This window comes from Armigeres subalbatus, chromosome 2 (assembly GCF_024139115.2).
Source record: "Armigeres subalbatus isolate Guangzhou_Male chromosome 2, GZ_Asu_2, whole genome shotgun sequence".
Classification (NCBI taxonomy): domain Eukaryota; kingdom Metazoa; phylum Arthropoda; class Insecta; order Diptera; family Culicidae; genus Armigeres; species Armigeres subalbatus.
Window position 1 is genome coordinate 123927336 of NC_085140.1, and position 22276 is coordinate 123949611.

The 22276-nt window shown below is 40.6% G+C and overlaps 2 protein-coding genes across 2 annotated transcripts; both read left to right on the top strand.

The window, feature by feature from the left end:
• Positions 1-6561: 6561 nt before the first annotated feature.
• Positions 6562-7134, top strand: LOC134209216 (submandibular gland secretory Glx-rich protein CA-like). The gene has a single exon (XM_062685208.1). The coding sequence runs from the start codon at positions 6562-6564 to the stop codon at positions 7132-7134; it is 573 nt and encodes a 190-aa protein (XP_062541192.1).
• A 716-nt stretch (positions 7135-7850) lies between these two features.
• LOC134215066 (uncharacterized) lies at positions 7851-8846 on the top strand. The gene is made up of 3 exons (XM_062694320.1): positions 7851-7931; positions 7994-8276; positions 8531-8846. The coding sequence occupies exons 1-3, from the start codon at positions 7929-7931 to the stop codon at positions 8623-8625; spliced, it is 381 nt and encodes a 126-aa protein (XP_062550304.1). The 5' UTR covers positions 7851-7928; the 3' UTR covers positions 8626-8846.
• Positions 8847-22276: the final 13430 nt, after the last annotated feature.

The window sequence follows — 22276 nt, forward strand, 5'->3', positions numbered from 1 at the left end:
TTCCGCGAAACGATCTGATAAAGGAAGTACCCCCGCAAGTACCCCTAAACTCATTGTACGAGTCGAGTTCATACAGCCTAACACGATACGAAGACAACGGTATTGAATCCATTGCAGCTTCAAAATGTGTGTTTTCGCGGCGGATTGAAAACAGAAACTACCGTATTCTATGACCGACAGAATCGATGTACGAAAAAGCTTTATCAGATCTTCCGGGTGGGCTCCCCACCATGTTCCGGTAATTGTACGTATGATGTTGATACGTTGTTGGCATTTCTGATACAGATGTCTAATGTGCTTTCCCCAGTTGCCTTTCGAGTCGAACCAGACCCTAAATATTTATGGGAAATGCCTTAAGCAATTTTCTTACCCCTTATGTGAAGCTCTAGTTCGGGTGGCTTATGCTTCCTAGAAAAGACAATCAGCTCAGTTTTCTCCGGAGAGAATTCGATACCCAGCTGAATAGCCCATGAAGACAAATTGTCTAAAGTATCTTGCAATGGTCCTTGCAGATCGTTCGCCCCTGTTCCTGTGAAGGATACAACGGCGTCATCCGCAAGCTGTCTTAACGAGCAATTTTCCATGTAACACTCACCGATGCCTCTAACGTAAAAATTATAAAGAAGGGGGCCCAAACATGAGCCCTGGGGGAGACCCATGTAACTAATTCTAGAAGTTGTTGAGTTTCCATGAGAAAAGCTCATATGTTTCTCACACAACAAGTTGTACAAATAGTTATTCAATATTGGTGAAAGCCCACACTCGTGGAGTTTGTCTGAAAGGACGTCGACGCAAACCGAGTCAAAAGCCCCCTTAATGTCCAAAAAAACTGAACCCATTTGTTCTTTGTGTGAGTAGGCCAGTTGGATTTCTGTAGAAAGCAGCGCAAGACAGTCGTTCGTTCCCTTGCCTCTGCGGAATCCGAATTGGGTATCTGATAAGTAGAAAGCCGTTCGATTCAACCCATCTGTCGAGCGGATAAGGAATCATCTTCTCAAACAGCTTCCGTGTACACGACAACATCACGATTGGACGGTACAAGTTATGATCCGATACAGGTTTCTCCGGCTTTTTAATGGCGATCACTGTTACCAGTCTCCATTCATCTGGAACAATGTTGTTCTCCAGGAGTTGATTATATTAGTTCAACAAGCGCCTCTTCGCGACGTCGGGGAGGTTTTTAAGCAGGTTGAACTTAATTCCATCCATTCCTGGGGCAGAATTGTTACAAGAAATGAGGGCAAGCGAGAACTCGATCGTCAAAAACGGGTTAATCATTTCACTTTGACCGACATTAGCGTTACGCACGATTATTTGACCTGAAACGGAATCCGGGCACACTTTTTTGGCGAAAGCGAAAATCCAGCTAGGAGAACTTTTCCTGTCGTTGTTAACCGGCGCCGCGTTTCGCATTCTCCTCCCGACAGTCCAAAGAGTTGACATCGACGTTTCCCGCGATAGCCCATTAACGAAATGCCGCCAGTAACCGCGTTTCTTGGCATTAACAAGACTCTTGAATTTACGTTCAAGAGAAATATATCGGTCGTAATTATCCCGTGTACCGCGCTTTCGATAGTCCTTGAACGCGTCGGATTTTTCTCGATAAACTCTAGTGCACTCGTTATCCCACCAAAGGGGAGTGGGAGGACGAAGACGCGCATTGAGTTCCGGTATAGGTCGACGCTGTGACTGAAGCGCGCTGTTGTGAATCAAACCGGCGAGAAATCGGTATTCTTCCAACGGAGGAAGTACGTTGACCAATTGTTCACCATCGATGATCGCCTCAGCATATTTTCCCCAGTCAATGTGTTTCGTGAGGTCATATGTATAGTCGATCTGATGATTCTTACGCGATCCATTGGTAATTGAAATTTCGATAGGCAGCTGATCACTGCCATGGGGATCCTGAATCACTTTCCACGTGCAATCCAATGTTAGTGAAATTGAACAGATTGAGAGGTCAATTCTACTTTCGAGTCCTGATGGTGCCACACGTGTTGCTTCTCCGTTATTCAAATATGTCATATTGAAGTAGTCACACATGTCATAAATCAAGGAAGAACGGTTGTCATCGGTAAGTTCCCCCCAGGCTGTACCGTGTGAGTTGAAATCTCCTAGAATCAACCGCGGCTCCGGCATAGCTGAGCAAATGGCCGTGAGATCTCTGTGTCGCACCGTCGCATTCGGCGGTATATACACAGAAGCTATGCTGAAGCTTTTTCCTCGTATGGTGACATGACATGCGACTACTTCAGTGCCTGGCATCGAGGGAAGATCTATTCTGTAAAAAGAGTGGAGCTTGTTGATCCCCAAGAGCACCCCTCCATATCCATCACCTCGATCTCGGCGAATAATGTTGAAATCGTGGAAAGAGGGATTTTTATCTGAAGTTAGCCATGTTTCACTGAGAGTAAATGCATCACAACCTGTGCTGTGAACTAAATATTTAAACGCTGCTAAATTTTTGATGATACTCCTACAATTCCACTGTAGAACTGTGATCACATCCCTGACCTCGTTGGTTGTATTAGCCATCGAAGGATATGATCGAGTCAAGAATAGGCCACTTTAAACTTAGTTGCTTCAAAAGGGTTTCATTAAAGAAATTATCATATTAATGATGTTTCTTGTTGATGGGGAAAGTTCAATATGTTGAAGATGAAATCCACAATCCCAGAAAGCGACATTTTGTTTGATGCTTCAGCTTGTTGTTGCTGAGGCTCGCATTGATCATATTGTTTTTTCCTGCTTTCTGGGCGAAAAAGTGAAACTGGGGTTTTAGATGTTCCAGGAAGTGACGGAAAATCATTAGCCACAAATTTGAACCCAGGAGGAGAAATTTTCTTGGGTTTTCCGCCACTTGCTAATTTTCCAGGGGAGGGTCGGAAAACCTGTTGTTCGACAGAGACATTTTGAGATACTTGTTGGCGCAGTAGCTTTGATCTCATACGCTTCCGCTTTGCTCCTGTTTCGACAACAGTGTACTCTTCACCGTCCCCAGAGTCAGAGGCTTGGTCATCTTGCGGAAGGAAGAGAAGATGTTATCATTGGCGATAGATTGGGTTGATGGTACAGCGGCTGGGGCGATCTTCTTTAGCATTTCTGCGTAAGTTCGCCTCGATCGCTGTTGGAGAGAGCGGATTTGATGTTTTCCCGCTCTATGTACCGCGGGCATGCAGAGATATTATGCGGAGAATCGCCACAGCAAGTGCATTTGGGTTCCTTGCTGCAGGGACCCTCGACATGTTGTTCGCCACATTTGTTGCAGCGTGGCTTATTACAGCAGTACGTTTCGGTGTGCCCAATTTGTTGGCACCTATTGCAGTGCATGACCGTCGGCACATAGAGACGGACAGGTAAACGAAGTTTTCCCATTAGTAAGAAGTCAGGCAGTGCTGATCCAGAAAAGGTCACTCGAAAAGAATCTGATGGTGTTTTCGTGCGATCTGCTGACACAAAGTTCATTTGCCTGACATCAAGGATCTGGACTGCTGGAACCGCTCGGTTTTTAAATCCACCAGTGCCAGCCTTGATGTCATCGCTTGTTAGAAACGGCTTAAAATGTAAACATGATATTCCATGCGAAAAAGCTCACAGGCAGCAATCATGTTTGCCTGTTCGCGATCACTTACAGTGATGCGAAGCTTATTGCGGCTCGGTGAGTTAACTTCCTCAATGCTCCGAAACGACTTTGCCAGATCTTTTTCGATTTGTAATTTATTTAGCGGTTTGCCTTTGGGCCGAAAGAAAACCAGAAAGGGACCCTTAGATCCGGGTGGATAAGCCAGGGTGGGGTAGCCAGAAGAAGGACCATGATGTTGGTATGCACCAACAGACTGAGTTGGGTTAGTATCCATTCGCTCTGAGGATTCTAACGTAGGAGTGGCAGATGACTTACTTTCCATTGGTGCCGTATTGATAGAATCTTTGGCCTCCGGCACAGTAAAAAGTGTTCCAATCAAATTTTCATATGACGGAGAAGGTATCTCGTCGTCGGAAATCTCAAATTCTGAGCCCCCGCCTTTATCATTAATTTCCATTCAGCTTGTGGATTCAGGACGGCAAACGATTAGAATCGTAGCGATATTATTTGAAAAATGCAACAGAGACAGAAACAAAAAAAAAAACAAAAAAAATATAGAAAACGAAAAAAAAAAATAATAATAAAAAAAATCAAAGACCAAATTAGCCTATTACTTGGTTTTACTTATATACTAAAAATGAAAAGCGTTTTATCAAATACTTAGTGAAAAAAAAAAACAAAAAAAAAAGATAATAAGAGAGGTGTGATAATGGGATGATGATTTTTAACTGGAGTGGAAATAATAACAGTGGAATGAAAAAAAAAAAAAATTACAAAACTAGCTGGACAAAGTGGGAATGAAAACTGTAGTGTTGAGAACCACCGCTAGCAATAAAGACCAACCTAGCTTCAGACAACAGCAGATATAGCGGAATAAAAAAACAAATTTATAGGTACCTAGCCGTGCAGCCTTCACTGCGTACCTTCTGTTGTGTGGATGCTGCTGTTTCTCAGTCCGTTTTATCCCACATCAACAGCTTCTGTACTGCGGCTGGCTGATCGCATTGGTTTCTGCTTGGTTATAGCTGCAGAGTGATGCGCTTGTGTAGGGGCCGGTCGACACGAGATGAATGTGGTGATTGGCTTCTCCCTACCGATGGATCCGATTTATAGATGGCGATCGGATTTTCTGGTCTTCGACACCAATGCCGGAGGTCTCGGCCAGGACACGATGCTTCCCCGGACCAGAAGAAGACGCTCTTGCCAACTTGGCAAAGAAAAACCGTGGGTAAAAACTCTTATTAGGAGAAAAACTCACGGAAAAAATTGCACGTCGCGAAAACAAACCGACTGCTTTGAGCGTACAACTGGGAATCTATTATTATAAATATAATCATGAAAAAACAATATTAAAATACATCAATCGTGTTTATAATAAGAAATTTTATAGAAAAAAATCAGTGTACGCTCAATTTTGTCACATCTAATAGGCGTATTTTGAAATTATTTTCAAATAAATGAACTTTAGAGAAAAAATTTCAACCATTTTATGTACGCATACATTAAAAGAAGGGATGAATATTGAAATGCATTAAAAACAACCGAGCCAACAATTAAATTTCCTTTGGAATTTTCGAATATATTCATCTAATCCTTGTGTACGCTCAATTTTGAGAGTGACTGTAGGAGGAATAAGCTAACACCAAGAAAAAAGAGACTTTCCGTTGAAGGTAGTGCCTAACCGTCGGAAACAAAACTGTTAAAGTTAATCCAAAAAACTGTTGACTATGCTAATGATACGTAGTAACGATACAGTTTTTCTATTGATCTTTAATAAACAAGTTGTTGTACAGAAAGGAAGTCGTTTTTCTCCTCTCCATAAAATCCCGAAATATAGGATAAAAAACAAAGTCATGTGTAATCAAACATGCATGTGGATAATTATTACGATAGTGCTCCACGCAATGAATGATGAAACATTGAGTCCTGTCTTTTACTTCAATTGAGACAAGAATACGTATACCGAGCGTGTTCTGAGTATTGTGCGGAACCCGAAAGAGGATGTTTTTCTATTTTCTATCGCCGGATCATATTGTAGAGACAGGATCGCCGTCTTCGACCAGAGGTCGCCCAGACTGAATACTTAACACCTAGCATTAGACAAGTTTGAGTTGTGCTATGGCGATGTTCGATCCAAAAGGCTTAATTTCTCCGTTAACTGTATTTGGACGCATGTTGATCCAAGATTTATGGAGAACCGCGGTGATGTTTTTGGGATGAAGAAATTGATGAAATACTGAATCATGGGAAATACAATTCAACACGTAAAATAACATCATCAATATCAATACTGAGCATATTTGTATTCTTTATAATTTTGAGCTTTCAAAAGTCAAATCGCTTCGCAACAATAACTGCCTTTTAGTGTAGGAAGTATTCAATGAAGTCAACGCGTTTATTATATTAAAATAGTTCATGGGAACGGTCTTTCAAATAAGTGACGATTTTCTAATAATTTCCATACATACTTCAAATGAGTGTAAATCAATTACATCCAAATTTTCTAAAAATGTAGAAGGTTAAAATGGCAAAAGCAATCGTTTGTGAAGCAAAAAAGTCCCAGGCAGCACTATCAGCAGTACACTTAAGTCAATCCTTGTCATTAGTCGTGGAAGCGTGAGATAAAACTTGTGAAACCCAGGGCTTTGTTGTGCGTTCCTCCCTCGATAACAACCCACCGTTTTTAATCTGCCACACAAAAACTGAAAATTTTGGCGCTTGGTGCGATTTAATAGAACCCCGGCCATTTAACAACAACATTTCGAATGAATCGTGTTTCAAAAGAAAATATTGCCACTTGAGATATTATCATCAATATTTGGATAAATCACACATGAGGGAAGACCAATGGTGAATACATTTGAAGTATCGAGATATCGAACCTCTTCATAAAAATTGTATATAAATTGCCGTTGACTCAAAAACAACGCCAGTTTATCGGGAAAAGTCCTTCACAGCAAATTGTTGCAATTGACACGATGAAAGTTATCTTGCTGTTGTGCCTGGTTTCAACCAGTGCTTTGGTCTTTGCCAAACCTCTGGATATTTCCAACTCTGGTGATTCAGTCGCTGATGCTGAAAATGAGCCAATTATAGCAGCCGATCAAGGACAAAGTGCGGAAGCCAATGAACATGAGCCATCAGATTCGGAGCCACCCAGTCCTTCAAAACCCGATCAAAACCAACAGCCAGCTCAAGAGGAAAATAGTCAACCACAAGATGTGGAGCCATCTCCATCTGCCGAACCGGACCGGGAGCAACAAGAGAAAAATGATGAAGCAGCGCAGCCTCCACGTCAACAACCTTGTGACCTATCACCGCCACAGGCCGACCAAGAGCAACCGTCAGCTGGCGATAGCAAAGGTAAGGAAAAACAACCGCCACATAATGGTGCTCAAGGGCATACCGAGGAACATGAGGGACCGAAGAAACCACACGAGGAGCGACAGGACGAAGACAGCTCACCCGAAGATTCTTGGGAAGCAGACGAGCTACCACCAGGACAGGGTGGACACAAAATTGTCAACGTCAATATCAACGTCAAACAGTGATGAACACAAATGATAATCATTCTTAGGAAATAAATTTATTTTTTCCGTCAAAACCAAGCCTCTATGTTCTATTCAGCTTGTGAAAAAAAACCTGATTAATCCATCTATTGCTATTACTTTAATTAAAATTCCAAATATATAATTTAACTAATTTCATCATTCAAAATGTTCGACAACATCACGCGAATGAGAATATTGTATATCATGCACCGTATGGACATTATTATCTAGATATTAAAAAAAGAAATAGCTAAAATATACTGAAAAGCCTGTTCGACGATCTGGGCCCTGTAGCATAATCGGACTAATAATATTAGTTACAAGTTACAAGTTACAAGTCCAAAAATTACAAGTACTTGTAATTTGTGTTGCATAAAAAAGAAATTCCTACTAATAATATTAGTACTTGTATTATTAGTAAGGCTGAAATTACAAGTCCGGCAGGTTCATTTATCTGTCAAAGTTCACTCGGGAGTTCACTGTCAATGCGGTTTGTTTATGTTTTTTTTTTGCGACTTTGTTTGAAAATACATTAAATATATTGTTTGCAATGTCTGCGAAAAAAAACGAATAAACGTGACGAACAAAGAAAATTAAAACTTTGTGTTCTCGATACCATCCGGGAACAAAAGGAAGTGTTATTCGGTGCATTTTCCGCAACATTGACAAAGGATATGCGTATTAAGGCATGGTCTGTAATTGGTGAGTATGCGAAGTCAATCGGAGCTCTTCCAAGCGGAAAAGATACGCTGTACATACGCGATGTATGGTGGCTAAATGTACGGAAAACCTCTATGGTAAAATTACTAACAATTGTAATCATATTGCAATATAATAAATATTATGTTCACATGTTCAGGAGAAACGTGATAATGCCAGAAAAACAGGGACAGGAGGTGGTTACGATGCAAAGACAAACGACGTCGATATGCTTGTATACGATATTCTTGGGAAAGAATCACCTGTTCTTGAAGGTTTGTCAGTTCCGGAGAGCATGGATGAGCTAGCTGAGAAGCAGTTTTACGAGCATAACGAACAGCCAAGTAGATCAACAATAAGCTCAGAGTCAGTAATTGCAACTGGTTCTGGAACAACAAGGAAGGATTCTATTACGCAACCAAGGTCAAAGAAAAGAAAAATAGGTAAATAAATATGATAGTTAATTGTAACTGAAAGCTATAAGGGAACATCCATGAATTACGTAACGCTAAGAGGGGGTGGGGGTTCAAAAAGTGTGACTCAAGGGGGAGAGAGGGTTGAAAATGGTCAATTTTTGCGTTACGTAATTAATGGGTTTTACCAAAGGCAAATGGACATTATCTTATTCCTTTTTGTTTTCTAGTTTTTATTATTGATTTCATTATAAATTATCTATAATTATTCATCAGTTTTTCAGAACATTCTGTTTCAAATGAAGCAGTAACAGAGAATGCTGATCTCACCCGTCGCAAGTTGCAACTGACAATAGAAGTCCTTGAGAAAGAACGTTAACTGAAATCGCTGGAGGTCGAAAAAATGGCAATGGAAAGTTATTTAATGAGTTTGAAAATCTACACCTTCGAGCTCAAGCATGGATTACCGGCATCAAAATTCACGGAGAACATTGTTAACGATAAATCAAATGCTCAAGTTTCCAATGAACAATCTCACATAGATTATATTATTTCAAATACTGAAGAGGATAATGTAAGTTTTGAAGAACTCAACGACAGCATTTAATATCTATCAAACATTTATATGATATTTTGCAAATTCACTAACAAAGTAAATAATAAATTCGTTTTTTTGCGTTTCTTCAAATAATTTAATCATTATCAATCCGAATAATAAGGGGACAATCATAAACGACGCAATTATATCTTGCATCTAAGTTGAGTAACCACGACTGGTGTGGTGCTGTTCATAAATTATGTAAGGCTGTGAAGTAGAGAAGGGCATTAGCGTTATGGAAATTACAAAATATGTTACAAAAAGCGGTAGGTGCGATCCAAAATAGCTAAATTAATTGTTACGTAATTTGAGAACGCCCCTGTATACATAAATACAAGACAAACGAATAATAGGTGACCATAGTGGGTAAACATCACATACGAGTGAAACTTGCGTAATCGCCACTGGTGTTAAATTGACACCTACGAATTAATGAATAAATTTCTAAAAATATGGCGGATATATTGAGTGTTTCGACATTTTTTTTGTAAAGTTACCTAGTTTCGAAGAAGTTATATTATGTTCACACTCATGCCTTGTAACATGTTATTTGAATACCACGATAGAAGTTATTTGAGCGATAATCTTAACAACATGTTATTCAGTGCGTTTTGCAAACATAGTATCGCTAAATAAAATAGTTATAACAAAGTAGGTGTAAGATTATTCATTTTTATTTTACCATTATCACATTGATTCAATTATTTCCATTTACCGTCTACGTCACTACAGGGTGTTTAATAAGTTCGAATACAAATGTTTGATCATTGTGTTTGTAAGCCCAATGTACATATTCTGTATTAGTATTGGTGTCAGCGTTAGCGGTATATATAAGCTATCGGATGTGTGTGGTGTCGACATTCTGTCACTTGTTGTTTGTTTATTACGCGCGTTGAAACTGGATTGGGGCATCATAAATAAAATCAAAAGTTCAAAATCATTGCGGCGTACTTCAAACCTGAGGTTTTGTAAACGATTGATGCCCCCAGTGGCCCGGTGATAAGACGGAGATGAACCCTACGTATTCCAATAGGACGATAACCCTTTATACACGAAAATTGCGATTTTAGCCTAATATGGGGACAATTTCATCGACTTTTTGGACAAAAGATTGCGACACCCAGCTTCCCGGATTTTAACCCTCTTAGCTTTTTTATTTGGTCCTTTATTATGTTAAAGCTGTACGAATACAAGGTCAGTAACTTGGACCAGTTCAAGACGTAATTCTCAAAATCTGGAACGAAATGCCCATGCAGACGGTGCGTGCCGCTTGTGATGGGTTTTAGAAACGTTTGAAGCTCGTGAAGAAGTACATAATAGAGGTCATTCCAATAGAAATGTTACAAACGTTCCTTATAAACAATACTTCCAATGAAATGCAACCGGAAAAAGAAATAATTTAATCTCAATTTTTAAACATTTTTTGAAAGTGTATTCGAACTTATTGAACACCCTGTATTATCGTTTTCTTCATTTTCTCGAGCAATGTTACATAATGTAGCACAACATTTTACTATTTGCGCGGCGAAATGAGGGTTCACTCTTAGACGATTCAAACATGGAAATTTCTCTTTGAGAATTCCCAATGCTCGTTCTTCAGTTTGCCGTGTAGATTTCAATCTTCTATTGTATTTGCGCTCACTTTCGCTTCTAGGATTATTGTTCAACGGTCTCATCAGCCATGTCTTCAGAGGATAAGCTGAATCCCCAAGAATAACTCCATTGGGAAATATATTTTCTTGCTCCATTGTCCGGTACAAGTAACTCCTACGCAGCACTCTCGCGTCATGTACACTTCCCGGCCAATTAGCACTTACGTAAAAAAAATGGAGGCTTGGTCCACAAACAAACATACAGTTAATTGAATGGCTACCTTTCCTATCAACGAAAGCCTCTTCGTTTTTTGTAGGTGCATCGATCGGAATCAAAGACCCGTCGATTATGCCTATCACGCTAGGAAAATGTGCTATTTTTTAGAATTCCTCCACTATTTACGAAATGTTGGATAGCCAACTAACTGTTAATTGGAACAGTCTTCTATTGATTGCGCATACAACACGTCGAATTGTCCTTCCTACCGTTGATTTATGGATTCCGTGACTCAATCCGGTCCCGTGGTATTGGCATCCTTGCCCAAGCCAATGTAATGTAGTACACAATTGCTGATGAGGCTTCAACGATCCCCCACGATAAGAAAGCTTGATATCAGCACCAATCACTCGAAGTACTTCTTCTTAGAGGCCTGAATAAGAGAAACGCGGATAGAAAATATGTCTCTGCCAACACTGCATTCAATCTTCTTCATCAAAGAACAACACATGAAAAGGAAGAAATGGTTTATGTAGATAAAATCTCACAATCCGCTATTTTATGTGTCCACATCACATAACAATAGAATCCAATAAACAATGGAATTTCATTTCATAGCTTAGCTTAGCTTAGCTTAGACTGACTGTACATATCAATGGTTGCTACTCCGTGATTGATCAGAACTGGTGCAAATTGCACTACGATCCAAGTGAATAGTGGTTGGGATTTACCAACTATTTTCGAAGTGCACGTTTCAGCAGCTCGCAAATGTTGATCAATAACGGCGCCGGCCAAGTCCTTACAGTCAGTTGGGAAAGGGAGGGAATGTGAGTGTGTGGTAATTGTTGCTACTAGAGACCGAGAATACCTCTGCATCTCCACATTTACCACGGGAAGGAAGTAGTGTTAGTTGGGTGGGGTAATCAGTAACATAGATCGGGATTCACAATGGAAAGTGATGTGACCTATGAAACTTCTACACAGCAGTATTAGCATTTCCTTGATTTGTTCAATTGTTCATTCTTCGCGAGAATAAACAATCAATCGCTCAAAGTGAGCGATTGTTCATTTGAATTTCGGATTAGGCGCCCGCGTTATCATTTCATTAACGTAAGAAAAGTAAAAAAGAAACGGGATTTAAATTGAAAATAATTGATAGTAATCGGAAAGCTAATGTTTTTCAGCAACCCTTATTTTATCTCTATTTGACGTTAAGTAAAAATGTAAATTTACGTTCATTTTACATGTCGTTTATTGTGCATTACTTTCGCGCGAGTGTGTGTCACTTGTGTTGACCAGTATACCGTAATCAGGATCTCACTGGTATTAATCCTGATGTGCCGGTTGGCACTCGTGTTGGGCTTGTGCGCTTTGAGCGGCACACGTTCGCTTCCAGTCTACATAAAATCGCACATGGTGCAATACAAGATGCTAAATTGGAGACGATACACATACATGCTGTGTGGAAAAGTACATCTATCGCCTGCACTCCAGCATCCTACACGACACCATATACGTTCATGTGGTGACTGGGTTTGATAGGGCCTGCTTATGGACACATGCAGCTTTTTGTAGAGGTTTAACAGAGCCCACTGTCAAACCCCACCACATCCTAGGCAGGCCCCCTAACTCGCAGTGGCCATGGGGAGGGGTCGTCAGGCCCTTGGACATAGTCCCTGCTGCCTCTTAAACAATGGAATTTCATTTCATAATCTATAAATGACTTGCATATATTATTGCAAACTAATGTAAAATACATCCAATTTTGTTTATTTAAAAATGGCATAAAATCGAATTTGGCCGTTTTCAGTATTTGAGCCAACATTTTGGCTGCTTGACAGGTCTCCTGCTCGATTGGCTGCTGTTTTTTGACGGTTCGATTGGCGGCACATACCTATCCGCGTTTCTCTTATTCAGGCCTCTACTTCTTCTGCTCTCTGCGGATCCATTCGAAAAGCTTCATAAAATTCAGCTGTGTATAGGAACGTGAAATTTATTCTTGGTGCATAGTATTTTACTCTACGCAAATTTTGAGAACTTTGAGTACTAGTTTCTTCCTCAACAGAGTCATTTAAAATGTTAAAACGATACATATTGACTTAATGAGTAAATAGATGTTACTTGTAAATTAAATTATGGCACCTTTCATACTTGTAAACAAAACTACAAGTCAAAACTAATAATTTCTACTTGTATTTTCTTTATGCAACAGTCACTTGTAAATTCCACTAATATTATTAGTGCGGTTTACTTGTAATATTAGTCTTGTAAATTCATACTCGTAGATTCATTATGCAACAGAAAAATACAAGTTACAAGCTACTCTACTAATATTATTAGTAGAATTTTGATTATGCTACAGGCCCCTGGGAGTGGTTCAACATATACGAAGCAAAAGTATATTTTCAAATAAAAAGTATTGTTAAATCTATAAGAAATTTGGGATACACATGCGACAATGGCTAGTAGAGCTGTATCAACGAGAACCGATTCTTCTTCTAAATGAGGCCAAAATGAAATTTCAAGTTCAATTCCATACGACCATCAGTGTTGGATCTATTTGTGCAATCTTGCATGAATCAGGGCTCTTCGAGAAAACCATTGAACGCCGTGCAATTAGAATCAGAGAGGATGAAAAACGCTTTAAAAGAGAATTGCTAGTCATTCCGTGGGATCTGTATAGTTTTCTTGGATGAAGTAAGCTTCAACAACAAGGACATGTTGCGTCGGAAAGGTTACGGTATCATCGGTAAAAGTTGATCTTTAGAGAAGAATTCTGCAGGAAACCGAGAGTAGCTTCCCTATGCTTCTTAGGCATGAATGGTATTCTGAATAGTTTCTACACCGAAGGAACATTCAATAGAAAGAAATTTTTCTCTTGTTGTAAAGACTTGGATGGTGAAAAAATCCACTGCGATAAGAACATTATCAGATACCTAAGATCACTTGGAATAATCCCCGTTTTTCTCCCTGCTTACTGTTCTTTCTTTAACCTTCCTAGTGCATTGGGGTCCATTTCGACCCAAGCACACCCTAAACACCGCTGTAACTTTGTAACGCAACGAGATAAAAATCTGAAAAATTCTGACTTTTCCTAACTTTCGGAAATTAAGGTTCCCTGAGAAAATCAGCTTCCAGCGACATCTAGGAGAGGCGCCACAAAAAAAGTGACACATTGTGCATTGGGGTCCATTTGGACCCAAGATTTCATCTCGATCACAAAAACTCAAATTTCAACCGATTTTCGATCTTTAGGCACGAAATGAAAGCTGTAGGTTCCAAGAACAAGCCCACGGGGTGATTCATCCAAATTGACCACTCTAGTCCCCGGGGAACCTGTGCTAAAGAGGTACTGTTTTAGCTTCTCAATTTGGCACCAAATTTGCGAGTTTCGTGTTATGAAACATAAAATTGCTTGCAAATATGTGCTCCGATGATCCCAACTGTATTTGCTATATTGTATATGCCATTTCTGGGCAAATTTATCCCTCGAGCGGTCATCGGAAAGCCCTCTGGAAGATCCGGAACATCCGTAAAATTGGCCAATTCTAAAATTTCATCCCAGAGCTTCGCGATTTTTTGGTAACCATTCATTCTGGTAAATTGTGGGTGCAATCAATAGTTAAAGCCTTCTGTGACCTACAAATGTCCCAGAAACGGTCCTCCGGAAGATCCGGAACACCGGTAAAAGTGGCCAATTCTAAAAGTTCATCCTAGAGCTCCGCGATTTTTTCGTAACCATTCATTCTAGCAAATTGTGGGTGCAATCAATAGTTAAAGCCTTCTGTGACCTACAAATGTCCCAGAAACGGTCCTCCGGAAGATCCGGAACATCCGTAAAATGGCCAATTCTAAAAGTTCATCCTAGAGTTTCGCGATTTTTTTAAAACCTTGCATTCTGGAAAGTTGTGGGTGCAATCAATAGTTAGAGCCTTCTGTGACCTACAATTGACCCAGAAACGGTCCACCGGAAGATCCGGAACATCCGTAAAATGGCCAATGCTAAAAGTTCATCCTAGAGTTTCGCGATTTTTTTAAAACCATGCATTCTGGAAAGTTGTGGGTGCTATCAATAGGTCAAGTCTTCTGTGACCCCCAAATATCCCAGAAACGGTCCTGCGGAAGATCCGGAACACCGGTAAAAGTGGCCAATTCCAAAAGTTAATCCTATAGCTCCCCGTTTTTTTGTAACCATTCATTCTGGCAAATTGTGGGTGCAATCAATAGTTAAAGCCTTCTGTGACCCACAAATGTCCCAGAAACGGTCCTCCGGAAGATCCGGAACACCGGTAAAAGTGGCCAATTCTAAAAGTTCATTCTAGAGTTTCGCGATTTTTTCGTAACCATTCATTCTGGCAAATTGTGGGTGCAATTAATAGGTAAAGTCTTTTGTGACCCCCAAATATCCCAGAAACGGTCCTGCGGAAGATCCGGAATACCGGTAAAAGTGGCCAATTCTAAAAGTTAATCCTAGAGCTCCGCGATTTTTTCGTAACCATTCTTTCTGGCAAATTGTGGGTGCAATCAATAGTTAAAGACTTCTGTGACCTACAATTGTCACAGAAACGGTCCTCTGGAAGATCCGGAACATCCGTTAAATGGCCAATTCTAAAAGTTCATCCTAGAGTTTCGCGATTTTTTTAAAACCATTCATTCTGGTAAATTGTGGGTGCAATCAATAGTAAATATCTTCTGTGACCTCCAAATGCCCCAAAAATGGTTCTTCGGAAGATGCGGAACATCCGTAAAATGGCCAAATCCAAAGGTTTATCCCAGAGCTTCGTGTTTTTTTGTAAGCATCCATTCTGGCAAATTGTGGGGCAATCAATAGTGAAAGCCTTCAGTGACCCCTAAATGCCCTAGAAACGGTCCTTCGGTAGATCTGGAACATCCGTAAAAATGGCTAATACCAAAAATTCGTTCCAGAGCTTTATATTTGTTTCATAATAATATATTCTTGCAAATTGTGGATGCAATCAATTTTGAAAATCTTCTGTGACCTCCAAAATGCCACAAAATCGGTCCTCCAGAAGATACGGATCATCCGTGAAAGTGGCCATTCCACAAGTTCACCCCAGAGCATAGCAATTTTTTCGTAACCATCCATTCTGATGAATTTTGGGTGCAATCAATAGTGAAAGTTTTCTGTAGTCTACAAATGTCGAAGAAACAATCCTTCGGAAGATCTGAAACATCCGTAAAAGTGGACAATTCCAAAACTTCAGCACGGTGATTTTTTTGTAACCTTTCATTCTGGCAAATTAATAGGGAAAGTTTTCTGTGACCTCCAAGTGCTTAAGCAACGGTCCTCCGGAAGATCCAGTTCATTCGTAAAAGTGAATAATTCCAAAACAATATCTCAGAACATCGCGATTTTTTGGATTTTTTTTCATCGCGAATTTCTGGATGAACTTCCGGAAGAAGTTCGGTGGAGCTCCCGGAGCAGCTCCCCGAGGAATTACTTGATGAACGTCTAGAGAGATTTGCGGAAGAACTCTCAGAATTCTCAGAAGAACTTCTAGAGGAATGCCTCTAGGAACTTTCCGAGGGATTACTTGATGAGTTTCCGAAGGAATTACCGAAGGAACTTCTGAACGAACTTCCGGAGGAAGTTCTTGAATAGCTTCCAGAGGAGCTTCTGCAGAAACTTCGGAGGAATTCAAGGAGGAACGCCGCCACGCCGCCGTCGCTGGCTAATGATGATCTGTTACGCTAAATGTTAGCCTCTTTTACGGATATTCCGAATTTTACGAAGGAATTTTTATTATTGATAAGAAAATTATTTTGAGATATCAGTGGAATGTCATTACTTGTCATCGTACGAGTTTGTACAATTCCATTTGATTCCACCGATTGATTTGATTCCTTTATGTGATTTGACAGATACGTATTTCGACCTTAACAGTAAGGCCGTCTTCAGTGTCTCGTACTTGTTTCGACTTTTATTATTGTCATTGCATATCACGGACGATTTTAGCTATTAATTGCGTACATAATTCACCCATATGAATGAAACCAAAAATTAGCAAAGCTGTGGGATGAACTTTTGGAATTGACCATTTTCACTGGTGTTCCTGATTTCCGATGAATCACAACCAAAAATAAATAAACATACGCGATTTCCACACAGACTCTCTAAGAATTATCGAAATTTACTTTTAACATACCTTCTCGGCTACTTCGACGTAGAACATTATTTTAACCAACCACTGCCGAACAAATTACGCCAAATTTGGGCCTCTCAACCGAATGATGGCTGTTTACTACCAACACTGCGAAACTATTGACTTAACAATGTCTCGGCATAACATTAGACAATATTTTCAAAGAACAAACATTACAAATTCAGCAATATAAATTCAAAATCAGAATTATACATCACTTTACTAAAACAAACTATTATTTAATCATACTACAGCATTACAAAAACAAACATGTATATGTATATGTACTAGTCTACGTTGGTTGACGAAATAGAATAAATAAACTAATGGGAGATCAAGTGTCCCCATATTGAGGCAATAACTTCAAATCCAAATATCCTAAAACTTTGAGGAAATGTTGACATTTTCATCAGTACATTGTTATGAAAAGTTCTTCAAATTTTGCGTGGCTAATAAAAAAAATCTTTGGGAAAGTCAAAACACACAAACCGGCCTGCAGAATGAATAAGGTTTGTCAATCCAAAAAACAAATCACCACATAAAGGTCATTTGTCTATAGAGGATCTATACTTAAAAATACGCTAGAAGAAAACTACTTTAGTTCTCGCTAAAACAGGGGTGATCAAGTCTCCCCGGAGATCAAGTCTCCCCGGAGATCAAGTCTCGCCGGAGATCAAGTCTCCCCACCTTCCCCTATTGATTTCACAATCACTTCTCCGATATGGATGTTTTCGAAATAAAATGTGGAGCTGTGGGATAAACTTCTGGAATTCATAATTTTAGCGGATGTCCCAAATTTCCCGGAGAACCGGAGCCGTTAACAATGTTAATGTCTAAAAAATCGAATGTGATTAACTTTTGGTAGGTCACAGAGGACTTTCACTATTTACTCCACATATAATTCACCGTTACTACGTGAATGCTAACAAAAATGCTCAGGTCTGGGATCAAATTTTAGGATTAACCTATTTTACGGATGTTTCGGGTTTCTTGAGGACCGTATTGTGGTCATTTCGGGCCACAATAGACTTTCACTATTGATTGCATTATCCATTCGATGATATAAAAAGTTTCGAAATTTGCTTTGAGATGAACTTTTGAATTGGCCACTTTTACGAATGTTTCGGATTTCCCGCAGGGCCGTTTGTGGTCATCTCAGAAGACTGAAACAATTTATTGCGTACACAATTTGCCCGTATGGATGGTTACGAATAAAATAGCAATGCTTTGGAATGATTTTGTGGTATCGGCCCCTTTCGGGAGCATTTGCGGGTTGCAAAAGACTTGCACAATTGATTGGACAAGAAATTCGGTTATGAATGAATTGGAAAAAGCTCTGAGATGTATTTTTGAAATTGACCACTTTTACGTATGGTCCGGATCTTTCGGATGGCCGTTTCGAGAGCTTTTTGGATCACTGAAAACTTTCACTACTGATTGCATCCATTATTCGTCAGGATGGATGATTACGAAATAATGCGAATCTCGGGGATTACCTTTTGGAATTGATCATTTTTACGGATGTTCCGAAAAAATCGCAAAGCTCTGGGATTAACTTTTAGAATTGGCCACTTTTACGGATGTTTCGGATCTTCCGGAGGACCGTTTCTGGGACATTTTGGGATCACAGAAGACTTTAACTGTTTGTTGCATCCACAATTTGCCAGAATGAATTGTTGTAAAAAAATCGCGAAGCTCTGGGATGAACTTTTGGAATTGGCCATTTTACGGATGTTCCGGATCTTCCGGAGAATAATTTCTGGGGCATTTGGAGGTCACAGAAGACTTTACCTATTGATTGCACCCACAATTTGCTGGAATGAATGGTTACGAAAAAATCGCAAAGCTCTAGGATAAACTTTTGGAATTGGCCGTTTTACGGATGTTCCGGATCTTCCGGAGGACCATTTCTGAGACATTTGTAGGTCACAGAAGGCTTCAACTATTGATAGCACCCACAATTTGCCAGAATGAATGGTTTTAAAAAAATCGCGAAGCTCTAGGATGAACTTTTAGAATTGGCCATTTTACGGATGTTCCGGATCTTCCGGAGGACCATTTCTGGGACATTTGTAAGTCACAGAAGGCTTCAACTATTGATTGCACCCACAATTTGCCAGAATGAATGGTTACCAAAAATCGCGAAGTTCTGGGATGAACTTTTAGAAGTGCACATTTGACGGATGTTCCGGATCTTCCGAAGGACCGTTTCTGGGACATTTGTGGGTCACAGAAGGCTTTAACTATTGATTGCACCCACAATTTGCTGGAATGAATGGTTACGAAAAAATCGCAAAGCTCTAGGATAAACTTTTGGAATTGGCCGTTTTACGGATGTTCCGGATCTTCCGGAGGACCATTTCTGAGACATTTGTAGGTCACAGAAGGCTTCAACTATTGATAGCACCCACAATTTACCAGAATGAATGGTTTTAAAAAAATCTCGAAACTCTAGGGTGAACTTTTGGAATTGGCCATTTTACGGATGTTCCGGATCTTCCGGAGGACCATTTCTGGGACATTTGTAGGTCACAGAAGGCTTCAACTATTGATTGCACCCACAATTTGCCAGAATGAATGGTTACCAAAAAATCGCGAAGCTCTGGGATGAAATTTTAGAATTGGCCAATTTTACGGATGTTCCGGATCTTCCAGAGGGCTTTCCGATGACCGCTCGAGGGACAAAATTGCCCAGAAATGGCATATACAATATAGCAAATACAGTTAGAATCATCAGAGCACATATTTGCAAGAAATTTTATGTTTCATAACACGCAACTCGAAAATTTGCTGCCAAATTGAGAAGCTCAAACAGTACCTCTTTAGCACAGGTTCCCCGGGGACTAGAGTGGCCAATTTGGATGAATCACCCCGTAGGCTTGTTATTGGAACCTACAGCTTTCGTTTGGTGCCTAAAGATCGAAAATCGGTTGAAATTTGAGTTTTTGTGATCGAGATGAAATCTTGGGTCCAAATGGACCCCAATGCACAATGTGTAACTTTTTTCTAATGCATTAGGAAGGTTAATCCTATTGAGATTACTTTTGGTAAAATCAAAGAGGTTCTGAAGAAACATCATGTAGAGCATAAAGCAGCGTTGATTGAAGTTCGCGAAACTTTAAACCGATTTAAATCATACTCTTGTTCTAAGATTTTCAATCATTGTGGGTACTACGCTGGCGGAACCTTTCCTTTTCTACCTGACTTTCCCAGGATCCAAAATATATGGAGTTTCATATTCATCATAACAAGTGATCAGTTATCGAGTCAGTTATGCTATATATAAAAATAAAATAAAAGTCAACAATATTTAAAGAAAAAACAGATTTTTATTTTTATTCCGAATTAAAAAGCGATCATCATATAAAAATCGAGCATAAGTAAATAGTAATGTTAGTATCACATTTCAGTAGAGGGGTTCTTACTGAGTTCCGTCTTCTCTGGTCGCATCGTCGTTTCCATCGCTGAGCAAACTTCTGATCCAAACATGCCCTTGATTTCTAATGCCTCCACTTTCTTAATCACCCCCAAAAGAAGTTTGCTTGCCAAAGCAACATCCTGCTTAACGTCGGATATTCCTCGCATCCATCCATCATTAACCGTGTTCGCTACTAACGTTCCGCGATGACCCGATTGAAGCCTTGCTGCATCGAAAACAGGTGCCCACCTAAAATATTTGGACAATTCCAACGGTGGTGTCGTAGCCTGTCTCAATCGTTCCTGTTTATGACTGGGGGACTTACTCACTTACTTATGGATCCTGTACACCTCCGGTGGTGCAAAGGGCCGACTTGGAAGATCTCCATCCTGAGCGTTGTCCAGGTATCGCTTTAACCTGTTGCCAGGTTAGATTTTGGTCGACTTCTTTTATTTCTTTACTGAGGCTTCGCCGCCATGAGCCTCTGGGTCTGCCTCTGCTGTGATGTCCCGCTGGGTTCCAATGCTTGTTTTCAGATTTCGTTTCCGTCCCTACGTAGAGTGTGGCCGACCCAGCCCCACTTCCGATCCCGAATTTCTGCATCCGGCTGTTGCAGATGCGGTCGATTTTATTTTCTGTGAAGCCGTCACGTGAGAACCACGTGACCTTGTGAACCGGCTGATGAGGGAAGAGCGATCCCCCGATCATCATATCGTTATTACCACAACATTCTGCGAACAGCTCTCCGTTTTCGCTCATTTCTCCGAGACCACGGCGTCCCATAATGCGCTCATGGTTCTAGTTGTCGGATCCGATCTTCGCATTTAAGTCACACAAACAGATCTTGAAATCACCCTTCGGAATTCTATCGTCGTAGATAGAGGTATTGAGTAGACTGTAGAAGTTTTCTTTGTCTTGCAGATTGGCAGCATCGGTTGGTGCATAACATTGGATTATAGTAAGGTTTCGGACCCGTGTTCTAAATCTGGCAACGATTATCCTTTCACTTATAGGTTCCCACTTCATAAGTGCAGAGTGTGCCTGAGCGCTTAGTAGAAAGCCAACTCCGCGATGCCGGGGCTCGTAAACCAGAGTATAGCAGAACTTGTCCCGACGGCGTTCTGTGTTCTCCAAAGTTTGGCCAACGGACTTTACTCAGTCCCAGGATCTCAAGCTTCATGCGGCTGCCGCATTGGCAAGTTGAGCAAATTTACCCTGCTGGGCTAGGGTTAAAACGTTCCATTTTCCTATTCATGTCCGTTGTTTCGCGCTAAGAGTCGTCGCCGTAAAATCAGTCTGTATTCTTTCATTGTTTCGAGAACAGTAGGTTGTTGGCCCAAGGTACCATATCCACCGGGATGGGGCTGCCATCTTAGGTATAGCTTCCGGGGAATAGCATTTCAGCCGCTGCATGCCAGAACAGACGCTGTTGGAGCCGAACAGACGCTCGATCAGTCGGGTCAAATTTGTTTAAAGTCCCACTCAACACCAGGGCTAGGCTAGTGCGCTTTGAGCGGCACACGGTCGCTTTGATAGGACCTGCTTGGGCACACATGCAGCTTTTTATAGAAGTTCAACAGAGCCCACTGTCGAACCCCACCACATCCTAGGCAGATCCCACAAAACGCACCCTCTCACTCTAGCTGATGTCAGAAGGACAACAGTGCCCAGTCTAAACTACCAGCTAAGTACGCAACCCTTAGCTGGCGGTTAATTGTCATCGGAAGACCCGTGGAAGTATTGGAACTTGTGAGGACCAGAGCTATGTTAGGCGCTCCTTCCCAGATGTCAACTCACCATTTCGTAGCCCACTGGGGACTAGTTAATTAAACTAGCCCACAATAACCAAAAGCTCATGGGACCTTCGAGATCTCGATGACTGGGACTGGCACGTACTTTGTTGATCAATGCAGCATCATCTCTAGTTGAATGAGCCCCTGATCGATCTGGAACTAGCGGTGCCACTAACTTTCGCAACAAAGACTGGTACTGAGAATTCGTTCCAACGTTTGTAGAATAAACGTAAACATAAACGTTAATG

What these genes read in the sequence shown, in the direction of transcription:
- LOC134215066 (XM_062694320.1), top strand. An exon ending in GTCAAAGAAAAGAAAAATAG is followed by an intron (nt 8,277 to 8,530) that starts GTAAATAAATAT and finishes TCAGTTTTTCAG; the next exon opens with AACATTCTGTTTCAAATGAA.
- LOC134209216 (XM_062685208.1), top strand. Translation starts at nt 6,562, where the DNA reads ATGAAAGTTATCTTGCTGTTGTGCCTGGTTTCAACCAGTGCTTTGGTC.